The sequence below is a fragment of the Lygodium microphyllum genome, chromosome 19 (assembly GCF_053477565.2).
Source record: "Lygodium microphyllum isolate KBCC chromosome 19, Lygodium_microphyllum_v1.1.10, whole genome shotgun sequence".
NCBI lineage: Eukaryota > Viridiplantae > Streptophyta > Polypodiopsida > Schizaeales > Lygodiaceae > Lygodium > Lygodium microphyllum.
Window position 1 is genome coordinate 27,353,115 of NC_141153.1, and position 16,656 is coordinate 27,369,770.

At 37.6% G+C, this 16,656-nt stretch overlaps 2 protein-coding genes across 13 annotated transcripts in view; both read right to left on the minus strand.

Annotated features, from left to right (window-relative positions):
• Positions 1 to 4,887: 4,887 nt before the first annotated feature.
• On the minus strand, positions 4,888 to 6,962 carry LOC148019676 (vacuolar iron transporter homolog 2-like). Its single transcript, XM_087700804.1, has 2 exons — positions 6,813 to 6,962; positions 4,888 to 5,992 (listed from the first exon to the last, which is right to left on the minus strand). Exon 2 carries the CDS (start codon positions 5,937 to 5,939, stop codon positions 5,088 to 5,090), a length of 852 nt encoding a protein of 283 aa, XP_087556930.1. The 5' UTR covers positions 5,940 to 5,992; positions 6,813 to 6,962; the 3' UTR covers positions 4,888 to 5,087.
• Positions 6,963 to 14,020: 7,058 nt separating this feature from the next.
• The window catches only part of LOC148019677 (phosphatidylinositol:ceramide inositolphosphotransferase 3-like), a 91,804-nt gene continuing 89,168 nt past the window's right edge, over positions 14,021 to 16,656 (minus strand). For 4 of the 12 annotated variants that reach the window (XM_087699796.1, XM_087699794.1, XM_087699797.1 and 1 more), the window contains exons 11-15: positions 15,917 to 16,019; positions 15,733 to 15,828; positions 15,603 to 15,655; positions 15,292 to 15,428; positions 14,021 to 15,215 (exon numbers count right to left, since the gene is read on the minus strand). In XM_087699796.1, the coding sequence (XP_087555922.1) occupies positions 15,117 to 15,215; positions 15,292 to 15,428; positions 15,603 to 15,655; positions 15,733 to 15,828; positions 15,917 to 16,019 (488 nt within the window). In that variant the 3' untranslated portion in view covers positions 14,021 to 15,116. Of the gene's footprint in view, positions 15,216 to 15,291; positions 15,429 to 15,602; positions 15,656 to 15,732; positions 15,829 to 15,916; positions 16,020 to 16,656 lie in introns of those variants that run through there. The other 8 variants (XM_087699801.1, XM_087699803.1, XM_087699805.1 and 5 more) reach the window with 7 other exon arrangements.

The following is a 16,656-nucleotide window of genomic DNA, read 5'->3' on the forward strand; positions in this document are numbered from 1 at the left end:
TGATAATGGGTATTTTGGCTCCCTTTGTCTTGAACCATTTCTCAACAATGGCTCTTGGGCTCACCCTTAGTGCTCATTTGAGTACTAGTGTTCCATATGTAGTACTTGCAAATGGAACTCTAAAAGCCTGAAGCTTCACACCTATAGTTGACATAAGAGAATGTTAGGAAGAAGTAGAAGCCTAGACACAAGAGTCCTCTCACTGAGTTGGAAGAAGATGTAGGTCATCGAGCAAGGCAAATATAGGGAACACATTAAAAATAAAAAAAGTAAGCTTGTATACATCCACCACTATCATAATGTTCAAACTATTGGATGCCCATAACATGATATTGATTCCTACCTTCTTTTGTTCTTTTTTATTCCAACTTTCTATTACGAAGGTTCCTTCAAACTTCAAAGGCATAAAAAGAAATACCAAGCTCCCTCAAGTTTACCAAAGAGAACAAAAGGGGTAAACTAAAAATGGGTACAATTTTTGTGCCACCAACCATGGTTTCACTCATAAACATTTTCTTGCTTTGAAGGATCATAAGCTTCGGTACTCACTAACAGGTTGGTCCCATAGAAGGTAGTTAGCTATATAGCTAGTATATTTTTATGTTGTGCTATGCGACTTCAATTGTTCATGTATCAACATTCACTTGATCATAGCTCCTACTCCATCGTGTTTTCCCTTGCCATAGCCTTATGTTGAGAAGAAATGACTCATCTGAATGCATGTTAAGCTTGCATACCTTGCTACAAAGTAAACTGGCATAGAAGCCTTGAACTATGAATTAGCACCATCATACCACACCAATGCTCATTTATTGTTATTGCTTACTCTTGTAAGTTGTAACTACTTGAAGTGCAATATAAAACAATGTTTCATGAACAATGTATCGTGAACTTTATCATAAAAAATGAAGAAGTAAATAGTTTTGATGATTTCAATAGCCTTCTTTACATAAGCGATGTGTACGAATATGGTGACTTGGATTGAATACCAATGTATAGAGTTGATCTCATTTTGTTCTTTAAAAGCATAGTTTTTAGCAAAATATGCCATAGATACAACCATGTTATTTGGAAAATTTTGAATGTGTTCTTTGGTTTATTGGACTTACCGTTGGGAAATGTAATTATAAGTAATGAAGGAATTGAGCTTCGACTTTAGTAGGGAAAGGAATTCACAGCTTGGCATCTCTTTCTTCAAAAGATTATTCCACTTTCTTTGCTTTCCTTGTTTATTTGTGGTCTTTCTTCATGCATGCAAATACCTTCACAATAATAGTATAGGACCTCCCTCTCTTGTCTCTAAAAGGTAGTATGCCAATGCCTTCACACCATAATTTTTGCATTCTCCCATCAAGTACTTTTTGTGACATGAAAAGACATGTGTTCTATCTTTGGAAAGACTATTGATCAATTGTGTAACACCATTAAAAGTATACCTTGGAGATGAGCATGTTCAGTGGGCATCATCTTTCCTACATACCTCACAATTGCATGGATACTAAAATATATGGAGGCCAATCTTTAAAAGCACATGTGATTGAGTGTATCTTACAAGAAAGATATTTGAACATGATATTTAGAATATTATGTATATCTATCATTCACTTGACAAACAAAAAAAGGCTTCAGTGACTCAAAAGAACACAATTAAATTTTTCATTTAGGATGGAGTGCTTTAAATCTGCAAAACAATTTAATCTACAACTGCAAGGTAATAGCTACATGCACATGCAACCTACTAGTCATACATGTATGGTAGCTAATAGTCATACAACGCTAGCTGATTAATGTCAAACACTCACGTGTCAATAATCTATATGCTAGTTAATGGTCACTATATATACTACTTGATAGTCCACCACATATATGCTAGTTAACAAGCTAATGTATATTAAAAAACAGTAAACCCAAAGTGCATGAAACGATGGTTTTTCATGTCTCTAAACTTATTGATAGTAGGGGATAAAGTGCACTATTCATTGGATGGTTATATCCTTAAAATCCATGGATACCATGTAATTATAGAAAAATGCCATGATTTGAAGATATATCCCACATTTCAAATCCTATAATTTACACAAGATAAGTGAAAATATAACATTAATTTGGCATATGTTGGCTTGTAGCATTGCTATTCAACTAAAAATAATAGTACCTTCTTTCATCAATCTTGTAACACACCTCTATTCTCAAAATCACACACACACACACACACACACACACACACACACACACACACACACACACACACACACACACACACACACACACACACACACACACACACACACACACACACACACACACACACACACACACACACACACACACACACACACACACACACACACACACACACACACACACACACACACACACACACACACACACACACACACACACACACACACACACACACACACACACACACACACACACACACACACACACACACACACACACACACACACACACACACACACACACACACACACACAAAATAGCATTTCTATCAATGAATCTCTACATATATACTATACTTGTTGATCATTTATCACATCAATTGTAGAAGAATAATTACGAATGCATCCCCAAAGTATTCGTGGTGTATATTATTTAAATTAGTCATGTCATTTGTATGGTAGCATACATTTATACAAAATGGATCATATTAGGTGTTGGCATTGCACTTTTCTAATCAAAGCTTCTTTATTTCAAGTGTGCAACTAAAACCACATATATTGAAGGCTTTGGGAAGGTTGTACCTGTGATGTGCTTATTTTATATCATTATCTCGTATGCAATTCATTGAATGGACTAATAAATTATCTTTGTAAGAGCATGTCAATTCCAATTGAAAGATGCATTGCCATGCAAAATGGTTCACTACAATTCCAGTTGAAATACACATTGCCATGCAAAATGGTTCAATAGTTTTAAGCCTGTTAAAGTCTTATTAGACAAAAAGCTTTCCTACTTACATTTAATGGATCATATTTAAAGTTTGCATAAGCTTACTCAACATGATGTGGCTTTAAAATGGTTTAATTTCTTAATGAGAAGTATACAAGAAGTTTGTGTTTGTCTCATTAGAACTTGTGTGTTCTTTGAGAGAGAGATAATGCATGCCATCTAAACATACTCAACTCTCTTGCAACTAAAGTGTAGTATTATTCGAATAATCCACAACATGTACTTGTAGTATGCCATCTAAACATACTCAATTCTCTTGCAACTATTCGGATCATCTACAATATGCACTTGTAGTGAGTCAATATTGTCCAAAAAGACTCAACTTGAGTGATTTACCAATATGACTTCCATTTCCAGTTCTTTCAAGTTCCACTATGGCATAAGAAGGTTCAACTATACGGTAATGTCATGTTCATGAATGATTTTTTGAAGCTTATGCTAATATCCATGTGTATATTGTGCACATAAGCTATGGTTAGTTAAAGGTTGATGTATCAAGACCAACACCTGCAAAAATGGATGAATTTCTTTCAATCAAAGAATTGTGGAAATCCTTCAACTTTATTTAGATAACCAAGACACAAGTCTATTAAGCTCATGCAATATTTAAAATAGACACTACAAATGACTCTAATGAATATCGATTATTTTGAACCTAGCATTCTTTGGAGTTCCTAACTATAGAGACATGCATCATACAAAAAATAGGTTATTTTTGGCATTGCAATGTTTCACATAATTCATTATTTTGTATTTCAATGCAATGAGGTTGCAACTCTATTGCTATTTTGAGAGAAAACTAGGTATGAGATCATTGACAGGCAAATAGTTATCTATTAACTATAGGTGCTTGTGGTTCATAATGAAGTATGATATTGTAAAGAATGCACAACTATATGTGCAAACCAATTTAAAAAGTGTATACAACCTCAAAATGATCGAATGGTGAAATAGAAAAGCAATAAACATGCATACTAGTTGGGTGTATTTCAATTCAAGTAAATTTCCTTTTGCAATTCAGTTTTGATTTAACACAAATTGAAAATGTAACTACATGATAGTAGATGATGGTTGGCTGGTGTGTTGTAATAATAATAATAATAATAATAATAATAATAATAACTTCAAAGAAGAAAAAGATTTTTCTTCAGTAATGAATGAGACCATCCTAGCACTATATCAATTGATAGCTACACACACCCTTAACATGTCGTTTCACATTGACCCTTAATCCATGATACTTTGGTGGTGGAGAAGCATAACTCTATACAATTTTCTAACATTCGTTAGTAGTATGCCTCTCACACATTCTTCTTGGGATCATATCCAAAGCATATCTGGATTGAGGAGCCCTCCTTTGAACATCAAATATGTTAAATTAATTTGGGCCAACTTGATGATGATGTTGTAGGTTTATATGATTCTTTGGAATTTGACGTAGCACCTCGGCTATGATAAGAAAACTTTAGAGTTTAATCATATTATAAATGATCGAACTTTTGAACAATTTCTTGTGAAGGGATTCAATGTGCTTGCCCATTCTTGATTGTGAAAGGTTTATTATTTGAGTACTAGCTTTCAAAAGCGAGATCCTAAATCCATATCAAAATTATATGACAATATTGACTATAAATGTAGCGACTTTTCACTTTCTTTTCATATTGATCAGAGCATGTTACATTAATATAAGCATTGTTTTACCTTGCAGTTCTATAGTTTCCTTTCATGGGGTCAAATTTCTAGTATTACAGAAGCTTCCCATTTCACACACACACACACACACACACACATTCCGTACTTAATGTTGTTTGGGTTTACTATTGGAGGACATATGTGATATGTCACATAAATGTGAATGAATGCATACTTACACAAACAAATGAATCACGATTCAATGTTCAATTGGTTGTGGTGACACAAAGAAGATATAACAAATGCATGTGTATGCATTCATGGATATTCAAAGTTTGGTAATGTGCACTAATAGTTTGATAGGATAGGCTAAAAGGGTAAGTGTGTTTTGTGTTTATACCTTTCTTTTGTGCTTTGTGCTAAGAAATTTTTATGTGTAAACAAATTAGAAATAGGGAGAAATATGAAGTGAAGGTGAGAAGTCACATGCCGGCACTTGCAAAGATCTTAAGCAACCCAAATGTTATGAGCATGGCCATGCAGCCACCTAGCAAGACACGGACGCCACCCCGAGCGACATCGCCCCCGGAGAGTTTGGCTCCCAGGGCACCGAGACCGATGAGGCTAGCGCTACAGGCCCCCACAATGACGCCTAGTCGCATGGTCCTGCTTTGGATGAACCCGGCTGACAGAAGGGGCACCAGGGCACCGGTGGCAAAGGACACACCAGACGCAACCGCAGCTTCGAAAGGGTTAGGTCCTATGGAATCCTTTTCGACGGCCCCTGCCTTACTGCCACCACCGCCTTTCCCTTCATTACTTTCTTCATTGGGAGGTTCACTTACACTGATCTTCAAGTGTCCATGACTTGTGTCAATGTCATTGCGCTCTTTCTTATTTTGGTGGGAGCCCACATGACCTTCAACTGTGTTGTTCTTGTTGTTTGCTTTGCGATGTTCTTCATCTTGCCGTCTCTTCTCGGAGACTTCTGCATCTCTCTGCGAGTACACTGACACAAACTCGCCGATGGCCATGCTGCAGGCACCCCCAACAAGGCCCGCAAGGCCGGACACCAGCATGGCTTTGGAGTTGTCATCATCCTTCACTGCCCCCACGCCCATCATGAGGGAGGCTGTGGACACCAGCCCATCATTGGCACCCAGTATGGCAGCCCTCAGCCATTGCCCTCGGTGCACATAATCAACCTCCTCCTTAGCACTCTTTGCTGCTGTAGTTATAGTACTATTCCTATCATCAGCATGATCACCCCCATCTCCATCACCATGTCTATAATTAACGGTGGCCTTTTTCTTCTGATCAGCAGCTGGCTGCATAGCGCTATTCTTCAGCTGGTGCTCAGTCCTAGTGCTGGTCCTGTGATGATCAGCTGCCGCAGCATGGCGAGAAGAAGAAGAAGAAGAAGAAGAAGAAGAAGAAGAAGAAGAAGGTTTCTTAGGTCTAGGATGGTGCAGGGGGGGATTACTCTTGATATTCTTACTCTTGTGACCAGCTGCTACAGCTGCGGCTAGTTCTACAGCATAATCAGCTGGGGCACTACGATGATGCTGATGATGGTGATGGTGATGGTGTTGCTGTTGCTGGGGGTGGCTCAGGCTTGCTGCAGCTTGCACAGATGATCCCATGCTCTCTCTCTCTCTCTCTCTCTCTCTCTCTCTCTCTCTCTCTGTGCACGTACAGGCCTGTGAGCTCTGATCCTATCTGCTCATATTCTGCCTGGTCATATTGTCCCCCTGCCTGATATAGCTGTGTGTGTATATACCACTGATGTGGTAGCACCCCATGTCAATACCCATTAATCACAAGCGAATAACTGCTTAACTACATCCTCTCTAGATGCAACATGGGTCCCTTGGCATGTTATACTCTTGTGCCTCACACTCTCCTCCCACGTGCCCAATCATGTCGGTAAGTTTTGTCGTCCCATTAACAGGGGATCAGCCACAAGGGCTTCTAATCACCCCATCATTGGCCACTAACCACCCCGATTAAGACCACTAATCACCCTGACTAAGGTGCAGGAATGAGGTGGGATTAGAGCGGGCTGGCTTGGTTCACGAAACAAAGCACTGGGATATGCCAAAAATAAAGGTGGGATGATATAATTTGAATTTTTTTAAATTAAAAAAAATGCCTCTTTGTATTTATTCGTGTTATGAATAAATATGGGTGAGAAGGAAGGCACATACGATTAGAGAGAGCGTTATCCCTGCGATCCTGGACGGTTTGCCTCGGGCGTTATATGGGTTCCCATCATTTTCTGCGCTGCCACGTGAATATTTCCCGGGGCCTCTTTTTTCTGCCACTTAATAATTCCGCCATTTATTCCTTTTTCTCCCTCCCCCTTCCGCTTTTCCCCTAATTATTGGTTAATAATTATCCGTCCGTGTATCCTCCGCTGTAGACGCAGCAGGCTTCCAACCGAAAGGTGGCGACTCGGGTTCTTCCGTGCTTATAACTATTTACAACATTATAATTATTGTTGTTTTATGTAATCTATAGAATATCATCGTTGGTTCTTTTATGGAATTTTAAAATGCATCTCTCTTCGTTACTCTCACCTTTCGAGACGAAGACATAAGATTGGGCGCTATCTCTCACCAGCATTGAGTTCTACGCCTTGAAAATCGCCCTTGGAAAGAAATGACAAATTTAGAGTTTTTTAACAGAACGTGAATTTGTCCGCTATGCACAAATTTAAAACCTTAAATTCCCATGTCAAGAGCCATCTTTAAGTAGGGATTCAAGCCCTAAAAGTAGGGAAGTAGAGCTTCCAATTACCCATTGCCAATTGGAACTTGCACTATTTTCTAAGGCCGAGATTTGGAGAGGAGAATTTTCTAAGGTCATGTCCCCACCATATTGCCAATTGGAACTTGCACTATTTTCTAAGGCCAAGATTTGGAGAGGAGAATTTTCTAAGGTCATGTCCCCACCATTCTAGGGTTGCTGTCTAAACGAAGCTATGCAATCCCCAAAATACATGGTGCTTTATCTGTTGAAGTTGAGACCTATTTCCATAATATCGACACGCTAATGGGAGTGTAGTGATTCCTTGGATGCCATCCAAGAAACAAAATTGTCTATTGTGACTCCCTTGTATGCTATCCTTAACCATAGTAAATTGTTAATTGATATTGAGCACACCTCTAAGCATACATTGATGCCAATCACTTCTAGCCGATAGATTGTGGCATGCAACTTTGGAAGAGTCTAGGATTCTTATAAGGCTAAGAGTACATGCATATCCTACATGAATCATCCTCACTCATTTGCGCTTGCATCCCTTTATACAAAAATGAGAGCTCTAACTTCATATGTAATTTTTGCATTTATGTTACCAATTCAACACACTTTACCTTTTACACAATGCATCCAAAAGTAGCAGGTTAAATGTCCTTGTACTAGTAATCGCACTATAGCCTATAAGGGTGATCAAAACTTGTATTTGCTCTCCTTGTACTAGTGATTACACTACAGCCTAAAGGGGTGATCAAAACTTGTATATAGAATGGTTTACAAATTGATTGATTTCCCATATTTTCACATGAGGTGTACAAAAAGGTAAAATATTTCAAATTTTGGGAAAAAGGAACCAAGGTTCAAAGAGATGATGGAATCCTCAATCTTAGAAAAACCAAAGAGGCTTTTGAAAAGATACTTCCTCTTCTTGTGAGGTCTTGTTTGTTGTCTAGTATGCTCTACTAGGTGCTTCACACCTATGATGGTGATTCGTAACACAACAAAATCCCCCCTTCCCCCCCAACACACACACACACACACACACACACACACACAATCTCTCTCTCTCTCTCTCTCTCTCTCTCCAGGAGCACGACACATCCCTTCACACACACACACACACACACACACACACACACACACACCCACACACCCACACCCACCCACGCTAGGGTAAGGGTGCCTGTTAAAAGATAGGTACTAGTGCTATGGCACTCCATTGTTTCTTACAAGGGTGAGAGAGATAATCGTGCTTGGTTTTATGTGTAGCAATGCCAAAATAAAGCATTATCATTGATTGTTGGGTGCTTGATTCTTGTCATTTTAGTGCTCCTCACTTGTTAAAACTCACTTTGTCTTCACCATGACATTATAAGGTTCTTTTTTGTTAATCTAATTCCATTTTTGTTCTTACAAAAATGAAATATTGTTTCAAAGATTATGAGTGCAGACATCAATGGCCATTTACTTTAATGTGCTTGCAAATTATTAAGGAACTTAAGAGTATATGAAGCTTTTGATTTATGACCACTAACATTGCAACATGTAACTTATAAAAGTGGAAAATGAGTGTATTAGCTTTTTTACTTGTGACATCAAATATTTCAAGCTTGCAACTTGTGGTGGACAAAATTTGGATAATTCATTTCCATAATGGAAATGTTACAAGCTTTTGAATTTGAGCACCAATACTAAAAGGCCAAGTGGTCTTGTTGTTTTGCAATTTTAAAGTCACAATACTTGAAAATTGGATCCAAATACTTGCAAACATTGGCCTTACATGATTGTGCTTCACCATTGTCTACATGCTCTAAAATTGCATTTTGAATGCACTTCTATCTATTGTATCTAATGCTTTGAGTGGATTGTATTCTTCTTTGAGTAGGATTATCATCCAATGTTGACATACATAAATAACCTTTGTGATTTTACACCTCCAATGGAAGGCTTCTTAAGACATTCTTGGCTATCCTTGGATGTTCTTTCATCCTATTCAATCTTTACAATTCTACTATGTAAAGTGATATTTGACAAAGCCTTTTCTACTGTTGTGTTATTGCCTTACGCCATAGTCTCCATGCAGAATATGTGTAAAAATAATAATTTTTGAATGACTTGACAAAAACCATGCATTATGCAGTGGCTCTCAACAATGGAATTTCTAGCATGGACTTGAAATTTATGTCTTTTAAGTGCTTATCAATTGTCTTCTTCCAGTTCTTCTTATCAAATAACTTTCTATGCAATATATACACATAGGCTTTGGGAATTGTCAACCTTTAAAACATTGGACATACAAATCACCTCCTAAATGATAAAGCCTTTTTTAATGTTGTGTTGTTGACTTAGCCTGTAGAGTCCATGCAAAATATTCGTGTAAAAATAATAATTTTTGAACGACTTTACAAAACCATCCATTATGTAGTGGCTCTCAACAATCGAATATCTAGCATGGGCTTGAAATTTGTGTCTTTTTAGTGCTTATCGAGTGCCTTCTTTTAATTCTTCTTATCAAATAACTTTTTGTGCAATATATACATAGGCTTTGGGGGAATTGTTGATCTTTAAAACATTAGACATACAAATCACCTCCTAAATGCTAAAGCCTTTTTTACTATTGTGTTGTTGACTTAGGCCATAGAATCCATGCAAAATATTCGTGTAAAAATAATAATTTTTGAATGACTTTACAAAAACCATGTATTATGTAGTGATTCTCAACAATGGAATATCTAGCATGCGCTTGAAATTTGTGTATTTTAAGTACTTACCGAGTGCCTTCTTTCAGTTCTTCTTATTAAATAACTTTCCATGCAATATATACATAGGCTTTGGGAATTGTCAACCTTTAAAACATTGGACATACAAATTGCTTCCTAAATTCCACCCTACTTTAAAATATTGTCCAAAGCCTTTGATCTCTATGATTTTTCCACTTATTTGATCACTAATGATCCATGGTATCTGTATCCAATGGAAAATCTAATGCAAGGTATCAAAATTATTGGATGTAACCTATGATGCACACATCTCATAAACATGAAACATTCTTTGCCCCCTGATTACATGCTTTTGTCCACTCCATACGATTTGAATTTGTTAGAAAACTATATATATTTTTCTACCCACATTAAAGCTTTGTCTATAAGAGTCAAACTCTTGTGCCCCTTCCATAATCTTTTCATTGTATAAGTTGCAAGTCTATCTCACATGGTTGTTATGGGAATCACCCTTATGATTTTGTCTCATAAGTTGTAGGTTTGTGATATTGGTAAAGTCAAAATATGTAACTCAAAAAATTAACTAGATGAGTTCAAAAGGTTAATGGTTTGTGCCGAGATACATCAACCCATTACCGGTCTCGTGCACTCTCTTTTCTTTCTTAGGTGAATCCTTTTGGGTTTTTGATTTAAAAAAGAGAACATGGGAGATTTTCAAAAAGAAAAAAATGGATAGTGCACAAAATTTTTAGTATCTCTATCCTCGAATCCCTTCTTTTTTGGTGAATTTTTAATATAGCCTTTTTTCTCTATCATGAGATCATTGTGAGTCAAAAATTGAGTAGCTAATTATTTTTCCCTCATTCTGATGGATTTTTATGTCCATTGAAGTCCTCTTGCGAGAATAATTTGGATTTTGATCATTCCTCTTACCTTTGCAATTTCTCTCCTTACAACTGTAGAATTAGGGCAAAATATAGATGCTCTCTCTTTACATTTTCTCTTATTTGCTATTTTTTCAATAAGGTTTGATGTCACTTCTAACCCTTGCTCTTGTTTTGGACAAGAGGTTATAGATGCTCATATATATGTATATGTATATGTATTGTCTCTCTTTTTTTGCTATGTTTTTAATAGACTTTTGATGTTGGTTCTAACTATTCTTGTGTAAACCACAAGAAGAAATGCATAAAGGAGGAGCATATCTTATTATAAATGGAGCTTCACATGTGCATATGCAATTGTATCCACCCCTTGAATTTACCCACGTGCACTTTGCAGCCATCACATGAACATAGTCATGCATCCATATGAAGGTACCTTCTTCAAATCACCCATCTTACACACCTTACCAACACATGACATTAACTTTGTACACTCGTACTAGAGCATCATGCACACTGTGCACCTTCCACTTGGTACACTTTTGAGCATTAAAAAGTATATTTATACGCACTTTCCTATGTGAGAGCACTTGCACTTGTGTGTTGTGTACACCTATTACCTTATATGCATTGCACTCTCGCACCACTAGACTCTTGTGCACCAATCCTCGCATTTTGCACTATAGCCTTGCACATATATTCACACACGTGTACTCGAGCATCACACACAAAAGCTAGTGCACTTTTGTGCATGAGACCCTTGCATGTGCACCACATCCCTACACACGCACATTCATGCTTATATTGAACTTGGGCTATTCATTAGCCACTCTTTCCTTCTCTTTGGTATGGTGCCCACCCTATTTGCAAGGGAGAGTTGACAAGCGAGACAATCTATCACTAATTACCAATGCCTAGCAACCTATATGCAAGGTCTCTACAATGAGCACTATTAAGCCTTGTCCTATTTTGCAGATTCTAAATACCTTGTCCCACAACTGGCATTTCACTCCCAGAGGCTGTCTTCATCTGCGTTTTCAGCATCTGGCTCATCTTGACCACCTGGCATCACTCCCAGCAAAAGCTGGCATCACCTCATCAGGCTTGTGTTTGCAAACGGAGGCTTCATCAGCTGTCTCCGTGCTCATAGGTACCACTCTTCATCCTTGCATTCGCAGATTCAGAGGCTCCTTACCCTTCGATAGCAGTCTCCTTGCTCCAGGTGACACCTCCTCATCTTGCGTTCGTAGACTCAAAGGTTTCTTCGGCAGTCTTCCTGCACTCTACGGCTTCCTTTGTGCTACAACACCTTGTATCAGATTCACTTCATCAACAGGATTCATCTTCTGTGTTACTTTTCTCTCTGAGTGTTTGCCGTACACACACTGTGTTTTTCCTTGCAAACTCTACTATCTCTCTGGTCACTTAGTCATTTTGACAGGTGAGCTGCCAGCCCCGTTGCAAAAAATGACAAAATAGACTACACAATATTTACAAGTAAAAAATAGAGCCTTAAAAAATGAAATTGGATTGAAAAATAAAGCAAGCTAAGACTAATAGCTCCCTTGTGAGTATGAGCTTATTATCTTATCACCTAAAGAATAAAAAATGAGTTTGTATATATGGTCAAGGTTAGTAAACAAGATAGGTGGCCGGCCACATTGGCCTTTACCCCCAACAAATTGAGCTTAACAAATTTTATTGATTGAAAATAAAAGACATCTTTATAACTTTGCACCAATTATAGATCATTTAATAAGATAATAATCAAAAATAAATTTTCAATGTCAAAAGCTAGTAATCTTTTTAATCAATTGTACAAGGGTGGTTTGTTTACAAAGGTAGATTAAGATCTAGCTATCATGATGTTAGAATTTAGATAGAGATTACTTATAAGATCTATGAAATGACTTGTTGAATGAAATTGAAATCTCTTTGTGATAATTTGATCACGAACAAAGGGACAATCTATTCTATCAATAAGAAACACTAAGGGATGTAAATTGGGATTCAAGTGGAAAAATTTTGCCAAAAATGATAGCTAGTTACTTTCAAAAAAAGTATGTCCCAAAAGGATAGAAATCATCACCTTCGAACTAAGATGTCATGATAGTCTTGGTACATTGACAAACTTACCACTACAAATTAAACCATTAAAAAGGGGGAGAACTCCACCTTCTAAAAATTGAAAAAGATAAGTGCAACAAATCCTTTGTAGCTAAAAAGAAATATAGTATATTTATGTTAATGTATAGATTTCAATGTAGAGCTTTGTATGCAATGAAACTACAAAAGGAGAAGGTTCAAGAAGCCAAGGACCTTTAGCAAACATGAATGATTTTGTGAAGGCTTGCACAAGCCAACACCAAAAAGATGCAAGATAGAGTCAGATTCTATACTAACCCACAAAGGGCCTTAACTTTTCAAGAAATAAAAGCAACTTAAGGCCAACTAAAGTACATGGCCCAAGTAGATTAGTGTGACAATATAGTTAATATAACATTTACAAAAGTGTCGTTAAAAGTACATGGCCCAAGTAGATTAGTGTGATAATATAATTAATATAACATTTACAAAAGCATCGTTAAAAATTTTGAGAGTACAAGAATGATAACATATCAAAGTACAAGGTTAGTACAACATGAGTATTAGCTCTTAAATTACGTGTATGACCAAGGGCTAAGGCCAATAAAAGTACATAGCTCAAGCAAATTCATGCATGTGAACAAAGGCAAGAGTCAAGTAGGTTAGCAATTATGCATACATTTGCTATGCATTAAGGTAATTAACCACAAAAAGGTCATGCTATGATTGGGGGGGCCTTGTTTGTCGTCACACGAAGAATAACTCGTAATGGATGCAATGTGGGAGAGAACCCTCAAAATTTCTAACAAAATCTCACATCTTTCAGAAAAAGGGAACTTGCTCAAGAGTGTGGATTACCATAGAAGGGATTTCCTTCAAATAGGGAGGATAGTAATGAAAATCACATCTTCACATATATTTGTGTTTTATTTTGCTTGCTAACTTGAACCAAAGGCCCATCATATTATACAGGAGTATAGAATGGAGATGATGCCTATGATACAAGAGAAGGAATGGAAATATTTACTCCCTGTATAATTGTTGTACTAAGACAGTTGTAATACCAGTTTACAACTCAAAAGCAGGATCTTGTAAACTCCCCCAAAAGAAAATGTGAGTCTTTTTCAAACTGCAAGATTATCCTCTTTTAATAACAAAAGTTATGGCTTGAACTTGAGGTAATGCTCCGATGGCGACTTTAGCACAAATATTTTGTCAAATCTCTTATTTATTAAAAGAAAAGCTCAAATGACACATTCATACAGTTTCTAATCAAGACTTCATCAAATGTGGCAGAAACAAGAGTTGGCTATAGGCACATGATAATAGCTTTGCCTCCAGACTCCTAGAGCAATACCAACATGCCCACTTTAAGAGCAAGCCAAATTGGCTGACTGAACCTCCTCTGCCATACTCTGTCAAAGAAGTATAACCAGAGCTAAACCAATAAGCATACGTTCATGGAGTTTTGATGCTCCTCTGCCATACTCTGCAGCCTTATCAAGATTTCTGACCAAGCACCAGTATGCAGAGCTTGCATCTCATGTAATACCAAAAAAGGAGCCTTGACGAGCAAAACCATCGTAGAAAATACCTGCTATATTGCATGCAGTGACAAAACTCAAAAGCCTGCAACCTCTGAAAACTTTTCTGCTGCTAGCCTGAGAACATCCCTCAAATGTACTCAAATCCAATACTATACATGTACCCTCTTCAAGTTGCATGTGAATCGATGACTTGAAGGATATATGATACAATGGAAAAGAATGAATTGGCTCATTGGAGCTCTAAAACTGAAGAGGTGACATAAAATACATGAGTCGCAGGATTCCATAAAATACACCAGTCACAGGCTCATTGAAGCCCTAAAACTGAAGAGGGGACGTAAAATACACCAGTCACAGGATTCAATGTGACCTGATAAAGATGGCAGTCTGGCTGTGTCGCCAAAATGCTGTCGTGTGATGACCGCTTCCAACTCAAAATGTAGGATCGCACAAGAGACATGAAGTTCCTCAGCTGCTGACTTCTCATAAACCCAAAAATGTGAGCAAACCGGCACCTAATTTCCATTCAATATAAAATCATTTGAAGTAGGACTTCCAAACTTGGGACTTCCATCATCAGCAATCTTCCCGTTGACAGGCATATTTCTTTGCCTCTGGAAGTAGATGAGAAGCCAGTAAGTACCTCAAGCCATCTCTAGAAGCAAGGTGAAACAAGTCAGTAATGCCTACCCATTCAGACGAAGCATCCAAGACATTGATGTTGCCATTTAATAACTTGATTTGTTCATCTTTTACTTGCCCATCTTTTTCCTTTGCATTTATAGGTAGTAAAGAAGGGCCACCATTAGAGCTGCGCTCAGGAATCTCTATGAAAGTGGACATCCAAAAAAGTAAATCTCAGTATTCCCCTTTGCTAAAGATCCTTAGGATGATCCAGACAATGTCTCCGTAACCCATATTAAATAGTTAACATAATGAACTCGGTTGGTATAACTCCTCAAGTGTTAATTGAACATCATTTCATAACAGACCAAACTCACCATTATCATAGAACTGTTTGTCGATAAAGAACACAACCAAATTGACAGTGTACCTGTTGAATCCACAAGGTTAGAATTAAATTGTCTAAAAATAGTATTTCTACTCCCAACCATTTGTTGAGATCCTTACCAAGCAACCACTACGTCCACAGTGTAATGCTTTCTTGAGGCCACAATCAGAAGGCTCAAGACTACTGCCAGAAACCAGGCTAGCTGCTTCAGCCATCTATTAATTCCAAGCAGCTTATCAGCATTGAAAAACGATTCACATATTTGCAGAAATAAGAGGAAAAAGGAAGGATTTGAAAGAATACCTCTTGCAACCATACTTTTGGTACATTCGCACAAAAACTAGCGTGAAAATCATATGCGAAGAGAAAATCAAATCACCACATCCATATATCACTCCGTATGGAACTGCGATGAGTAACAATCCATTCAGGACAAAAGTTGGAACAAAGAATTTGCTAAAGCTAGACAGAGAGCTCGAAACATTCCTTTTAGTAATCCACAAAGCAAATACTGAACAAGCATTTCAAGATACTGCAGGAATGGTAAAAGTGGTGAGTTCAGCCCAGAAAAATGCAAACACTGAAGACTAGCAACACAGCTGTAATAAACATTAGCTGCATAAAATCTTCTTTATATAACCAAATCGAAAATGGCTGTCAATTGCATCTCTATGATCCAAAAAACTGTGATGTTCCTACAAATGTGACGTGGCATTTGCCAAAGTTTAAGATTTACAATCAACATACTCATTGGATAGCAAATTTATGTATGTGGTATCTCCAGAACAGGGTTGTAAGTCGTCTAGGAGTATTGGCTCCATTTCAAATAGAAAGTACTGATCAGTCCCTGCACGCAGCCCAAGGCATCGGTGAGGGCATTGGATCAGGATGACAATGGAGGAATCATGCAGGCTGTTCAGAGAGATTGCTGAATGTCTGAAAATGTATGGAGGGGGGGCTGTTGGAGGGCTGCTACATACAGCAGCAGCCCAAGGATATGGCCCACCTACAGTCGGTTGCATTAATTGCAACCGACCTGTAAC